Genomic DNA, 16,152 nt, shown 5'->3' on the forward strand with positions numbered 1-16,152 from the left:
TGTGTCTCACAAAACATATCCAACACTTCCCCTTGAGACACTTAAGGTTAGAGAAACTAAGATTTCCTTCAGCACAGTATGTGTTCGTTGAATAAAACCTTCGGTGTGAACTTACAAAAAAAAAACCATCAAACACTATTTGACTTAACTTCAGAACATATCCCAGTTCACGTCATTCATAGCTCCTAGTTAAATCTCAAAATTTAACTATGGCTGTCTTGTTGTCAGAGAAGATCACGGAAGGGCTGGGCGCAGAGCCATCTTGCCCCAATTCAGACATGAACTGCGATAACCATCTTGCTTCCTTTGTTGCTTCGTAGATTGCATAATATTCCGCAACTGCAGTGGAATCAGCAACACAGGTCTGTTTTCTCGAAACCCAGATAACAGGACCTCCCGCTAAGGTTGCCACAACTCCTGTTATAGACTTTCTGTCACGCCTATCATTGGCTAGGTCTGCATCACAGTAGAAAATGGCAGCGCCATTTTGTTTGGTAAATTTCAACCTCCAGTCTTTGGTTTGTCTCAGGTATCTGAGCACATGTACAATATCTTGCCAGTCCCGAAGGGTTGGGGGTCTCACATTTTTGACTAGACCTGCACACTGCAAAGCTAATGTCCGGTCTTGTTGTTTGCGACAAATGTAGTAGGCTCCCAATCGAATAGCGGTATAAGTGCTTGTCAAAAGCTTTGTTTCCAGCATCTGTTCCATCATCACGGTTGATCTCTATGGGGAACGCTTTTCCTCTTGCATTTGTCATTTGAAAAGTACGCAGCAGTTGCTCGATGTAATGAGACTGATCCAGTAATACAGAGTCACCTGTGGAAATGATGTTCACTGAAAGAAAATTGGTCATCTCCATGGCTCTCACTTCGATAGTCCCAGACAGCTTCTTTTTCATATACTCCACTTTCTCACGCGTCCCGAATATGCCTAGGTCATCAACGTAGACAAATACCACTAGTTCCTTGTGGTCATCTATATATACGCAAGGGTCTTTCTTCAACCTTCTCAAATCCCAGCCAGTTAGGATACCGTCAAGGGTGTCATGCCACTCCTTACCACTCTGTTTCAGGCCGTAAATACTTTTTAGCAATTTACAGACCTTGTCACTCCCTTTTTGGTACATCGGCAGTTGCTCCATGTAGATTTCCTCGGTAAGGACCCCGTTCAGATACGCAGCCAAGACGTCCAGGTATTCCCTGATCCAGCCCAACTTCACTGATAAAGCTAGGAGGACACGAACTGTCTTTTTCTTCACCACTGGAGAGTAAGTTTCAGTAAAATCTATCCCCGGTATTTGGGAAAACCCACGTGCTACCAGTCTTGCTCTATACCGTACGGAGCTTCCATCCGAGCTCTCCTTTAATTTCAAGACCCACTTGCACCCTAAAACATTTTTCCTTTGGGCCTGTCAACAATTTCATAAGTGTTTTTGCTTGTCAAATTTTCAATTTCTTCATCCATCGCTCTTTTCCAATTTATCGCATCACTGCCCCCTAAAGCTTCTTCAGCACTGTTTGGTTCGTGGGAGCAAGACTCTGTAGACATAGTAATGCACCCGTATGGACAAGAAGGTGCTTCCGAGTGTCTTGACAGGAGTCGAGCAGACCTCCTGATTTCCACTACCGGTTCCTCTTCCCATCCCAAGAAGGGTTCTTCGTCTTCCGACAGGGTGTCATTGGAGTTTGGCTCATCGTTTGTTCTTGGTTCAGTGCCTTCTCTTAACTCCTCGTTCTCATGATGTTTCTCAGTTTCCAGCATGCCCTCGCAGTTTTCTTCCAGTACCACAATGGTTTTGTTCTCTGTTGACATACCACACGCATTGTATGGAAATTTGCTCTCCTGGAAAATAACGTTGTGGAAAATTTTGACCTTCTTAGCTTCTAATTGCCACAGTCGGTAACCCTTAATGTTTGTTTCATAACCTATGAAAACGCACTCGACACCGTTGCTATCCAACTTATCTCTCCCATTCACATACATCCAGGTTCTGCAACAGAACACCCTCAGAAAATTGAATGTCTTCAGTTTCACCATTTCCCCTCGCCACAGCTCCAAGGGTATCTGAAAATTTATGGCACGGGAAGGGCTTAGATTTTTCACGAATGCCACAGTATTTTCCGCCTCAGCCCAAAATTCCTTTGGTAGGCCTGATTCTGCAAGCATACACCTGGTGGAATTTATAATTGTTCTATTCGCTCTTTCTGCGACACCGTTTTGTTGCGGTGACTCAGCAACGGTTTTCCTGTGCACTATCCCACATTTTTTGAGATGCGCCTCAAATTCCTTGTTGCAATACTCTCCTCCTCCATCTGTCTGAATTCCCTTTATCCGGATATCATGCTGCAGTTCAACTTCATATTGGTATTCCTTGAATGCAGCAAACACATCACTCTTCTTCGCCAAGAATTTCACAGTAAGGTGCCTAGAGTAGTCATCTATGAAGGTTAGTAAATATTGAGCCTTTCCCAAGGACATAGGCAGTTTTCCCATTAAGTCAGAGTGTATTAGCTCCAGTGGTCCTTTAGATTTCCTTTCGCTCATTTGGGGAAAGCCCATTTTTGTCATTTTTCCTTTTATGCAAGTGTCACAAGCATTAAGCATCTTCCCCTCAATCTCCAGTTCCGGTATTTTTCTGATACTTTCTTCATTTAGGTGGCCAAGCCTTTGGTGCTACACCATTACACTCTTCAACGCTGTAGCATCCCTAATTTCACCGTCATGGTTTGGCATATTTACTACATTTGCGATACTGTCCAATTTCTTTTCAGAGTGTAGGAAATATAAGCCATTTGAGACTGGAGCCTTGAAAAACATTTCGTCATGATCGTAAGCTATGGCTTCTCTGACATTCATTTCCAGACGAATACCCTTTTTTGCCATCTTGCTTACCGAGAGCAGATTGAAGTTAAATTCTGGCACGTACAGTACATCCGATACAGTGAGAGTCCACCCCCCACATTCATCAGTGATTTTTATCTCTACCATACCACATCCACTGACCTTCGCTGTACCTTTACCCATCGTTATTTCCCCTTTGCAGTCTTTCATGTTGAGGAACAGTTCCCTTTGATTTGATATGTGGTCAGTTGCAGCGGAATCTGCAACCCAGTCCACAGTGTTTTTCATGGGTGAAACCAAGCCACATGCACTCACTAATGCCTTGTGTTTTAGCTTCCTATCCTGTTCTTTGCCAGTTGTGTTGTTATAAGGCTTAGACTGGTCATCCTCATTGCAGTCACTTGCCCAATGTCCATTATTTCCGCATCTGTAGCACTTCACTTTGTCACAAGTCTTAGCCATGTGACCCCACTCGTTACACCTGTAGCACTTTCTATCAGTGGGGGTACCAAATAACCTATCACTTCCTTGAGTATTTCTTTCAACATACCTGTTATTCCAATACTCCGTTCCTTCATTTCCTTGTCTTCCTCCTCTTCCACGTCCTCTGAACGCTTGAGCACCTCTTAGATGACTATCGCCTTTTGCTGCAAGTGCTGAAACTTCATTTTCTTCCCGATCTTCATTACCTTCTTCTAAAAGTCTTGCTTTTACCAACCTGATCGATAGGTTAGGTTCCTTTCCCAACTCTTCCACCAGTCCGCCATATTTATCCCACTGGAGTCCAAGGAGGATGATACCCGCAATCTGTTTGTCCGTGTACACCCAACCAGCCGATTTCACTTTCTGGTATTGTGTTTGTACCCGAGCCACATATTCATGCAGTTCCTCCCCTTCACCTTTAGAGATCAAAAACATAGCTTTTAGTGATCTCAATCCCTGCAAAAAACTAACCTTCGTATGTATGTCCGCCAGTATTTCCCACGTTTCTTTCGCCAGTACACATTCCGCAATATCGTTAAGATATGAATCGGACACGTTTTTGTACATAAATGCCAAAGCCTTCCTGTTAACCCTTTCTTGATCTGCATTCATTGGTGGCACAAATCCTTGTTCTATAGCATTCCAACAGTTAATTTGTATAAGTTCGGCCTTTGCCCGTAACTTCCATGCAAAGTAATTTTTGGAATCCAGCCGCCGGATGTTGCTTCTATATTCTGTATTTTCGTGCAGAGCCATCTTGAACCACAGTTTGCCACGCGCGCCGATCGGCAACTTTACCGACTCACTGCCAATCACAGTCACAATCTCATCACTCGCAAAAAACGTCCTGGGCCCATAACCTGTTGTAAGTTTCAATAAATGATGTAGCCAACCTTTTGCTTTTAACTCAATCTCTATTTACTAGTATCGCACAGTACACACAGAGCCGACATGGCTGCAACGATAACAACATTCGTACACATACAAAAAACAAGATGACACCTAAACAAAGGAAGTCAAATCAAAGTCTATGTAGCAAATACAAATAAAACATTATTACTTTCGTGACTTATGTGTCTCACAAAACATATCCAACATTAACAGCTGTGACCATTTCACATGTTAACTGAAAGTAACGTAATGTTCAGAAAGCCAGTCCAGAGCGTAGCTGAGCTGACTGGCAGTCTCGCCAAGCAGCTAATGCTCACCCAGACTTTGTGTCGCCAAGGGTGTGGCGGGTGGTATCTGTTATGTTCCGAGATTCCAAGCACCAAGAGTTCATTAATTCACCTGTAGTTTCGATATATTTTACTATTTAATTGCTGTGTTGGGTTTTTATGTATTTTAAGTATATAGGTATTGTATGAATGTAGTAATTTTATAAGCTTTTATTTTAAGTAGATGACAACATTGATATTGAAGTAAATATTGATGTCTTTATGACTGTGGATATCTGCCACTGGTAAATTTTTCTAACTTTTGGATGATTCCATTTAATAGTTTCCATACACCACTCGTACCGTGTCATAAGTTAGAAAATATTAGAAAAAAAATTTATTCACCCTGCAAGTAACACCTCAAAACTAAACAAAACTTTAAGCTTACTTAACTTTGCAAACTTTAAGCTTAATAATAAGCCTTTACTCACCATAGCTTGTTTGTAAACAACTTGTTTGCTTAAGAGTCGGGTATAAATAATTTTGGGCCACCGATGAACAATATGTAACAGTGAAACCAAGCATTCACAAATTCACATTCATTGAAAAGCATCACAGATAATTAGGTTTAAATGTTTCTGTGTTTTATAGTTAGTGCTTTCTTTTTCACTATCAATGTTTTGAACGCAACGAAAAAAATTTGTAGTAATTCAATCTGTGAGATAGAAAAACCTGTAACAGGGTTATAAATTACATTGATTTTTAAAATTTAATTTAAAAAATGATACAAATGAATGAAATGTTTAAAGACAGAATTTCTTTTTCAAATTAATTCTCTATTTACTAACACGTAGTTAACGTGAAGTAATGTGAACCGTAGTTTTTTATTCAAAACTAATATTTACCCTTTCTAGTTTGTGTCCACAGTTTTTTACCTCACAATAAAAGTCTTCAGCATTGTAACTTGCACAATGCCATAATTCAAAAAAGTATTTAACTAAAATTGCAAACATTTCTAAGTAAACGATTGCAAAAGCTAATTTGTTATTATTTTTACAACTCCCAGTTTTGGTTTGCAAGCAAACCGGAACACTTGTTATAACATGAAATGTATAGCAGTTAACAAATTTTAAGTTCTTACAGCAATTGAAGTGATGTTTAGATTCTTATACTTTATGACATACTTTTTTAGGGTTCTTACTCAAAGAGTACAAATTAGCTATATAGTAGTTACTATGGGAGACTGTGTTGTACCTTGATCATAGTGTACCTTGGATCACCTTTCAGTTTGACAGATGCTGCTATCTATGTGACAGAACTGTACTAAGACAATGTTTACTCAGTAGAGTGAAAGCAAGCGGGAGAGTGGTTGTCAATGTGTTATTGTTTTTGAGTAAAATAGAAATACAATTTTTAGCCCAAAAAGTAACAACTATTGGTTTTACTGTTAATTTTTTTTTTTTACAAATTGACGATTGTGTTTTGTGTTTTAAATCATATTCTACCTGAACCACTGCTTATTGGTGAATAATTTGGTATGCCATATTTCAGTTTTAAACATAACCTAGGATGTTGAGAAGGTTAAGTTTGAAAAAACGCACTATCGTGTACCTTGGTTCAAAACAACGTCTTGTACCACTGATGAATGATCATTGGTACATTATTTTACAATTATTTGGTTCTTTGTAAGTAAAAGTGGGAAAAAAAGAAATCATATTGACCCTGAGTTGATTAAAAAAGCAATTGAAGCTGTTACTGGATTTCCAGAGAAGAGGATTTCTATAAGAGAAGGTTTTCCATGTAAAATTTTCTACACTTGTATGGCATCTTAATGCGTTCAAAACATCTGGTGAAACAAACTTTGAATGTAAGGCAAGCTATGATGTCAATATGGTGTTTCCAGATGGAGGAACTAAAATTAGTTGATTATATTAAAACTGTTGAATAAATGAATTATGGTTCCGGAATAAGCTATAAATTTGGTGTGGAAAAAAAAAATAAATTTCTTTCTACATGGAACGAAAGTAAACTTGCATGAGAAGAGTGGATGAGGCTAATGGCATTTTGAAAGGCATTTCAATGAAGGTGGCTTGGCATCAGATAATCTGAAAAAACTAGCTTGTCACATGCAGCTAGTTTTAATAAATCAAATCTATGCAAATTTTTTGATAATTTGAAAGACATCCACAAGCGCTTTGGACCATTATTTCCTAAAAGTATTTGGAAACAAGATGAGACAGGCATGACCACGGTGCAAAATCCATCAAAAGTTGTTGCACCTAAAGGTGCAAAACAGGTTGGTAATTTGACATCAGCAAAACGTGGAGAGCTAATAACAGTTTGTGCTTGTTAATGCTTTAGGAAATCACATACCTCCTGTGATGGTGTTCCCTAGAGTGAATTAAAAAGATTACATGTTGAAGGAAGTGCCCCCAGGGACAATCGCTGGAGATAATCCTTCAGGTTGGTCTAACGAATAGTTATATTTTATATTTATGGAACATTTATAAAAAAAAACTAAACCTTCTAAAGACTCAGGTGTGTTGCTTATAATTGATAACCATGACTCTCACCTTTCATTGGAAACCTTAGACTTAGCAGCTAACGCTGGGGTAGTGATTGTAACGTTCCCACCCCACACTTCTCACAGACTGCAACCGCTTGATCTTTACGTCTGTTTTTTGTTCAAGGCGTATTACAACCAAGCAGTCCAATCCTAGCTTGTCAACAACCCTGGAAAAAGAGTTGACATTTATAGTTTTTCAGAATGTGTTGAGCAGGCTTATCCTAGAGCATTCACCACTACCAACGTAACTAGTGGCTTCAAGAAAGCAGTAATTTACACTTTAGATAGAGGAGTGTTTAATGACTATGATTATTTGCCATCCTATGTAAAGGATCACCCAGGTACAAATTTAGTTGAGACTATTCAACCTACTCCAAGGCTGCGGCTAGACAAACTTTAGGCTAACAAAAAGGAAGAAAAACTGGGTCTTCTAAAATAGCTACAGATACCTCAGAAAAAGATAAAATTTGAGAGAGAAAAAAGTCAAAATAAAAGTTAAAATCAGTGTCCAAAACCTTAAATGTCAAGAGAAAAATAAGAATAAAAAGGGCAATCAATTAAAAATATGGAATTTGATGTGCATCAGAGAATAAGGATGTGTTTTTGGTTTCAGAAGATGAAGATTATGTAAGAGACCTCTTGGACATAATTAACCAGGAAATAAATGAAAAGCAAGAAGTAATCAATTTTGAAAGAACAAGATTTGTAAAGGGGGAAAGATCAACATAATTTTGAATACCGGATTAAATTTCACAATCAAATTGGAAATGGCAACAAATTGTGAAAGATATTGTGGTAAAACTGCCAACCCCAGTAGAATTACGTGAATTGGTTAGAACTAATGGACAGTTGTCATTCCAAGTAGATTTTCTGGCTTTAACAATAAATGATTTAGTTAACTAGTTTAGAGTAAAATTTAATACAAACTTAAGTTTTCTATTACCTATTAATTTTAAGTTATTTAATTTCATATTGTAACTTCCTTGTACACGTATACAAGTAAGAATTTGGGTATACTTTAATACAGTTGTTTTTCTTTTTGTAATGAAACAATAAAATATGAAAATCTGTATAAAAATGTTTTTAATATGTATGTGTTTTTTTCTTATAGGACATGATGTTGTTGATCCAAGGTACACTAGGACATGATCAATGGTACAATATGGTTGTGTACAATTGATCACAATGCAATAAAATACAAATTTTTTTCTATAACTGTTTTATGTCTTAATTCTCAAAAAATATAAATAGTGTGTAGGAATAATGGTGTTATCAGGAAATACTATTTCCGTTATTATATTTTAAAAAATGGCTTTTAAAAAATATAAAAGTAAATTGTGATCTATGGTACAAAAGTCTCTCCAACTCTTTATCAGTCTGCCAGAGGCTTCTAGATAAAACTCATAGAAAATTTTAAAGGATTACATAGATGTTAAAAGTAGTAAAAAAATTTTTCCTCGTAAATTTCACATTGATAAAGATAATGTTACATATTATTTGGAAATGGTCATTTAAAACATGCAGGTATTTTCAAGTCAGATTTCAAGTGTGTCCAAAAATGAATTTTTTTTCTTATAAGTTAATGTGGTTTAAACTCAATTAGTTCCGTAACTAAAGAATAAAATAATTATATTGTTTTAGATAGTAATTATAACTACAAATATATGAGCCACTTTATTTTCCAATTATAATAATAATTAACTCAGTTTTCATTAAGTGTAGGTTATGTATTTTATATGTGCCTTGTTTAGCCGAGAATAAACAGCACTAAACTGAATTTTCACATTACCACAACCAAAAATACTACGTACAAACAAAATATAATTTATTATTGTGAAAAAATTATGTACTTTAGTTTACATAAAAAGCATGTAACTTAAGTAAATATAATTACAATTTCTGTTTACTATTTTTTTACCTTGCACACAAACTGTAACCCTTTCTTTGAAGTTTTACTTGAAATAGAGGTTTATATTTTAAATTAAAATATGTACATAAATGTAATTTAAAGCACCGGATTAATGTTTTTATTTTTGTACTAGCTGCAGTACCCGGCTTTGCCCAGGCTGAACACCGGGTGATATATTGTCCGCGAGTTACAGCAAAATGGATAGCGATATGTCCAGTGTGTTGGACATTAAGAAATGACACATAATTACTGTTTGTGTATCTGTGAACTATGATTTTCTGTTTACCCATGGCGATCGGTTGAAAGGTTTAGAAGTTGATGTGCTACAGCGCCATCTAGCGCGAGTTACAAAATAAAATGGTTAGCATAAAAACCTTCTCCATGATAAAAACACTTCGAAGTGCCAACTTTCATGGCGATCGGTCAAACGGTGTAAGAGTTTATCGACGTCATACATACCAAAATCCAATTATATATATTCTTATATTTAGAGATTTTGGGGCTTACACTTTTGCGAAAAGTGGATGTTCAGGACCTCGAATGGTTTGGAACACTCCATCTCGAAAGAAATGATATTTGAAATTCCTGAAATTGTCGAAATTTTGGGGTTTTGTCCCCAGAGGGGGAGGGGTGATTTTGAGGACCCTGAATGGCTGGGAAACAATAAAAATCGAAAGAGAATGATATTTGAAATTTTTCAAATTTTGGGGTTTTGATCCCTTAGGGGGGGGGGGGGGGTGACGTTGAATACCCCGAATGGCTCGTAAACACTCCAAACCGAAAGAGAATAGGTTTTCGAAAGTTTGGGAAATTTTTTTATTATTGGGTCTTTGACTCCTTGTGGGGGGAGGGTAGTTTGAGGACCCCGAATGGCTTGGAAACACTCCAAATAGTAAAAAAGTATACTTAAATTTAAGAAATTTTTGAAATTTTTCGTAATTTTGGAGTTTTGCACTCCCCCCCCCCCCCTCCCACAAAATTGGGTGCGAAGTCGACTTTGGGTAAAAGTTCCACCATGCCCCGGACACTTTAGTTCGTAATGACTTAATTTTAATACAATTTTCTCCAATTTTTCGAAATTTTGTGGCTTTCACTTTTTTAGAAAAGGGAAGGGGGGGGGGGGTGGATGTTCAGGACCTCGAATGGTTCGGAACACTCCATCTCGAAAGAAATGATATTTGAAAATCCTGAAATTTTCGAGATTTTGGGGCTTTGTCCCCAGAGGGGGAGGGCTTATTTTGAGGACCCTGAATGGCAGGTAAACACTAAAAATCGAAAGAGAATGATTTTTGAAATTTTCTAAATTTTGGGGCTTTCACTTTTGAGAAAAGGGGGGGGGGGGGGGTGGAGGTTCAGGACCTGGAATGTTTCGGAACACTCCATCTCGAAAGAATAGATATTTGAAATTCCTAAAATTATCGAAATTTTGGGGCTTTTTCCCAGAGCGGGGCGGGGGGTTCTAGGACCCTGAATGGCTCGAAAACGCTTAAAATCGAAAGAGAAAGATTTTTTAAAAATTTTAAACTTTCGAAATTTGGGGCTTTAACCACCTGGAGGGGGGGGGGGGGGATGGGGTATTGTTGAGGACCCCGAATGGCTCGGAAACACTCCAAATCGAAAGAGATATAAAGGAAAACTTATTACCTACCTATAAATAATTTTCTATATAAATTAATAAATAACTCTATGTTTAAGAATTTACGTACATACATAATATTACACTTCAAACTATACACACCAAAAAAAAACTAAGGATGTTTGTGAAACTATTTTTTATTTGTCATAATGTTTAACACATTTGTAGGATTTGTTGATATGTAAAACTGTGGTGGCCATATTCCACTTATCCAAAGGAGTATAGAAATTAATAGAGATATCACTCCCTGTACACACCACAATTCTTTGAATTAAGTAAAAAAAAAAAAAAAACATAGTCCAAAATGAATCAAAAAGTATAAATAACAACTAATTTTTCAAAAACATTTATTCAACTGGAATGACAATGTTAACATCCACCTGAAATTTAATAGAAGTAGGTAGGTAAGGATATATATATATATATATATATATATATATATATATATATATATATATATATATATATATATATATATATATATATATATAAGAAAATAAATGAAATTAAAACATACATAAATAAAATTATCTCACACTCAACCAAACATAATGTTTAATATGAAATAAAGGAAGATGGCAATTACACGTAACTATTCTAATTAATAAAAAAAAAATCGACCTACCTGAAATAGTAAAATTCAAATTTTTCAACAATATATTACATAATTGATAAATATTTCTGGTCTTCGGTTTCAGTAGCCCTAAGACTCTTGACGCTCAGCAGATAAATTATAAACACTAAACCAAACTCCTTACAAATAAGTTATAAGTAGGTACTGTAAAAAAAATAATTTTAATTGTAATATACAGAAACGGTATTGAAAATTGAAACAAATATGGCGACACTACAAACTGTCAAGATATTTTTTTTTTTTCTTACTCTCTACTTAGTTCCTTACAATAGCAAAATGTAACGTAATGGCTTGAAAGCTATTGCTCGGCAGACATAGAGGAATGACACTAACAGTTTGTATATCTATGACACACGTTACATAAAATTAAGATATATTTTTTTTAACCCGTTTAAAATTTATTTTTTTTAGACAAAAGATAGCCTATGTCCATCCCCAGGATATAATCTATCTCTTTGCCAAATTTCATTACGATTCGTTCAGCCGTTCAGCCGGGAAAAGGTAACAAACAGACAGACAGACAGACAGACAGACAGAGTTACTTTCGCATTTATAATATTAGTAAGGATTTAATTTCTATGTAGTATTTAAATTTATTTTTAGCTAGAGCAGTTATGTAATAAAATAATTTGTAAGGCAGTATTACTCATTTTAAAATTATGGAAAAATTTTTACTATCTTGTTCCTAAAGGTGTTTGCCAGAATTATTTTTCTTTTACGGCAGGTATTTGGCCTAAGGGCCAATTTTATGTATTAACATCAATCATTAGTGTTTACCCACATATATTTGTAAATTTTAATATCAAACTCCAGCATTTCCCCCAAAGGTGATCCAAGATGCTCATCTTCATAGTCAACAGTTACATTACACCCTTTCCAATCCATTTACTTCATTTCACTCGCTACGGTTCATCTGCTTACAGTCCACACAGTTGCTTATAAACACAGCTAAAAGCCCTGCACTCACAATCAGTGAATAGAGAAGATGGGACCGTGCTGTGTGGTTGGTCAGTGACCAAGAGTGTTAGATAGTACAGCAGACACATCTGCTCCTTGGCGGGCGGGGTGTGAGTGGGGTGAGATGGTGACACTTTACACCTAGGGTGTGTGTGTGTGTGCAGGAGCTAGTGTGGCGAGAGTTACTAACTACTTTATTACAAAACACTTAAAATTAAAATTAAAAATAACACATGTACAACCAAACCCTTACTAATTAAAATATACAAGCCCTTAATTAAGAAGAAAAAAATATAGGCACACACTAAAAGATAAAAGGGGGGGGGGGGGGAGGGATTTATGTGGAAGATTGTTAGCATTGTTAGTATAAAATGTTTTTGTTATTATTAAGGAAGTACAAGGCATCCTTAAAACTTACACAAAACTTAAATAACGGGACAGACACACACGCACTACTGCCAACACTCGGGGGTTGCTGGTGTTCACACGCGCAGTTGTGTGCTCCAGGCACGTGACTCTGTGCATTGGGTCGGAGGGCAGAGTGCAGACAATGCCCACCTAGTCAGGGGTATATTAGCATTAGTGAGGCTGGATGATAAGTGCAATGCTTGCTGGTGCTTCTAGCTCGGTATTGTCTCTAAGAGCAAGTCTGTGGACTGGTGCACAGTCTTTTCATTGTGCATAGGACAACTTTGAGTTTTTATCAGTAATCATAACGTAGTATGATGTATAAATGGAGATAAATGTGTAATGCAAGGCCCTTGAGTGCTTTCAAGAATTTTCACCAGGAAGCTTATTTTTAAATACTTTTCGTAAACAGACCCCACTGTTGAGAAGTTTTCAAATGGCATGTGCACACACGTGCCGAGGATGTCAGGTGTTCCAGCGAGAGCGTGAGGACTGTGCTGTGGGCAGGACGGTGGACTTGGAGACGGCCCTGCTGGAAGACTGCTCGGCTGCTGCCATCTACAACATCTGCAAGGGGCGCAGCGTGCCGGAGGCCGTCCGGGCGGAGGTGTGGCAGGCCTGCCTAGATGTGCAGAACAAGGGCAACCAGATGCTGCTCTTCAATGACATCTTCGACCTTCCCGAGCAGTCTGTCCTGCGGGACGACTGCAACCAGTTCGTTGGTGAGTTTTAGTGCCCTCTGGCCGTTTGCTGATCTTGGATTTATTTGTATTAAAATAATGTCCTGATCAACCAAGTTAAATTCAACCTCAACAGCCTCGGATAAGAGAAATCTCGGATAATGTGGATATTATAAGAAAATCATCTTGGTTTTCAGTTGACCCAGTAGTTTCTTATTTCAGGGTTATGTTGTTCAACATTTTTTTCTGTGTAGATTCTTTCACATCACTCCAACCAGTAAATGGCATTTTTGAAGTTAATTTTCTTTAAGCTTTTGACAACAACTAGACCATTATCTAGATCCTAAATCAAATGATTGAACAGTATTTGCTGGTAATTGCGCTTTAGGTCGCTCAGATAAAACTGAAAACTTAGTTGAGACTTGACCGTATATCTTTTAGTTCTATTCATAAATAAAAAATTGGGATGTGTAAATAGAGATAATGTATGTATTAGTAAAAAAAAAATTTAGTTTGTGTAAAATTAAAGAGAGATATTTACAAATTAATAGAATTTAAATCAAAAAGTAGAAAACAGGTGAAACAACAATTTCCATGCCTATGTAAACATCTATTCACTTCCAGGTGATTCCCTCGAATACATATGCCTCACAGATATATACTGGTGGTCAGCTCAAGGCTTGTTTACAAACGTTGTAGAGTAACTGCAGCGCCATACTGAACTAAATCACAGTTCAAGCAAAACCTGTAGAGTCGTTCAGAAACACACAACAATGATGTGTTTATAAAACGTGATACATCTGTAATGAAATGGTATAACAGAGTAACAATATAGCTGGAACACACAGAGCGCGGTCTAGATGGTGCGTGTTGCGGTGTGCGCAGCGAACCTGGGCAACGACGAAGAGGACAAGGTGTCCGTGGTGTCGGACCTGGAGTCGGTGCTGACGCACTACTGCAAGTCGAGCAGCGCCCGGTACGAGCGGGGCAACGGCTGGGTGGAGATCCTGCTGCCACTCATCGCGCTCAAGCTGCCTCGCTGGCACACCTACAACCTGTTCCAGGCCATCAAGCACAGATACGTGCCCAGGTACCGCAGCTCATCCGGGATTAATGACAACCCAGCTTGGCTGGAGAGCTGTATCCGAATACCAGCCTAACGGATACCTTAGCTAAGGTATCCACTGAAAGTGCATTGTAGCGAATAATGCCATCTTTGCGTTGCTTCCGAATCATCACGAAGAATGCCGATGCATCCCTTCATCCTTCCACTAAATCGAGATTTCCAGGGATGCGATACTTCCATCCACTAACGCGTCCCAACATCCATTAGCTTCGGAATCATGTTTTATTTAGTTTGTATATAATATATAATAGTTAAGTTTTTTGGCATAGGATTTGTTTAATACTTTATAAGCGTATGTGATAACTCAAATAGAGACAAATGAAAATGTTAATAAAAATTACCGAAAGACGAAATTTGAACTTAAATGTGTATTAATGCTCATTTAAAGTATTTTTAATAATTTGAAACTCATGATAAACATTTTATTTTGTTCGCTAACATTTATAACCACTATGTTTTATTTTTTAAAAATTGATTATTTTTATTTATGTTTTGCTGAATAGTTGTAATTATCACTACTCAAAATGGCTATGTTTACATTAGTATGACCAACTGTCAACAGGTGGTGCTAGCAGTAAAAGTATTTGGATACTATCCATCCATTAGAAATGTGTCCTTGTAGTGGCTCTCCTCTCGCACCGATGTCTCTCTTGGGTGAGAGCCAGGTATCGGGTGGAGAAGGTCCAAGCTGCTGGTCTGGTGGCAGGATTCACACTCGGCTGGTATGCAGGCGAATAGCTAGTGGGGTGAGAGATAGGGACTAAACTATTGATTGAAAATAATGTCGGTATTTTCACGGAACTTTTATTGACCTGAATTGTCGAAACAGTTCAATTTGTTGCCTGCATCGGCTTTTACAACATACACTGAATTGAAACACACGGTACACCCTATCGTCCAGAAAGGGGAGGGGGAAGGAAGACAAATTCCCTAGGCCGAGATAGGTCCTCGGCTGGCCTAACCGCGAAGGAGGGGTGCGAGCAGCAGAAAACGGATAGCCAGTAGTTCTGCTGCTCCCCCTATGATCGTCCTATGACCAGTGGGCGGAATCCAGCCACACTGGCCGTCGGGCCGATCAACTGACTCTCAGGTGGATGACCTCGCCTTTATATAGGGAGAAATGCGCGGGAACGAAGAAATGAAGGGAGGGGCGAACTAACTCCTCTTTGGAAGGGATGAGATGCGTGCGCATGAATCTCGCTGAAATTTCCCTGCCCTGGTGGTGGAAGTATAAACTAGATATTAATAATTAAAATGAAAAGATAAACGTGGCATAAATAATTATACGTAAATACATATATTCAATCCTATGTATTAAAAAGTATTTAAACTTTCTTTCACAACATAATTAGTTAAATTTATACTATTATAAAATATAAATACAGTTGGTAGATCGCCGTTCACAAGATGGCGTCACAATGTACATGTTTAGCTGTGGCAAGAGAAAAATATACATTGTTTACATAACTCGTCCATATTTACAATTATATTCTGCAGGACATTAATATGTGTGGTTATAGCGACGTAAAAAATAAAGGGCTGAGATGGTTGGTTGCTTTAATGAATTATTCTATTGTTCGTTGCTTTGTTTATAACCTACGACGTCGCACATATTCGTCGCCGCATATTACGTGAGTAGGCCTATTGCCGAAATACATTTTTCCCTGAATTGCTTCTGAACTTATTAAAACTTGTTTTTGGGTTTAATTATCACGTAAAGTAACGTGATATTTAATATAGGAAGGGCGGGC

The 16,152-nt window shown here is 37.6% G+C and overlaps 1 protein-coding gene across 3 annotated transcripts in view; it reads left to right on the forward strand.

Moving 5' to 3' along the window:
* The window catches only part of LOC134531190 (TBC1 domain family member 23), a 205,305-nt gene that overhangs the window by 15,780 nt on the left and 173,373 nt on the right, over positions 1-16,152 (forward strand). For all 3 annotated transcript variants that reach the window (XR_010074961.1, XM_063366832.1, XM_063366831.1), the window contains exons 2-3: positions 13,103-13,317; positions 14,161-14,365. Coding sequence is in view for 2 of the 3 variants with exons in the window: in XM_063366832.1 (XP_063222902.1) it covers positions 13,103-13,317; positions 14,161-14,365 (420 nt within the window). In the remaining variant the exon portion in view is untranslated. The remainder of the gene's footprint in view (positions 1-13,102; positions 13,318-14,160; positions 14,366-16,152) is intronic.

The sequence above is a fragment of the Bacillus rossius genome, chromosome 3, assembly GCF_032445375.1.
Source record: "Bacillus rossius redtenbacheri isolate Brsri chromosome 3, Brsri_v3, whole genome shotgun sequence".
In the NCBI taxonomy this organism is placed as follows: Eukaryota; Metazoa; Arthropoda; class Insecta; order Phasmatodea; family Bacillidae; genus Bacillus; species Bacillus rossius.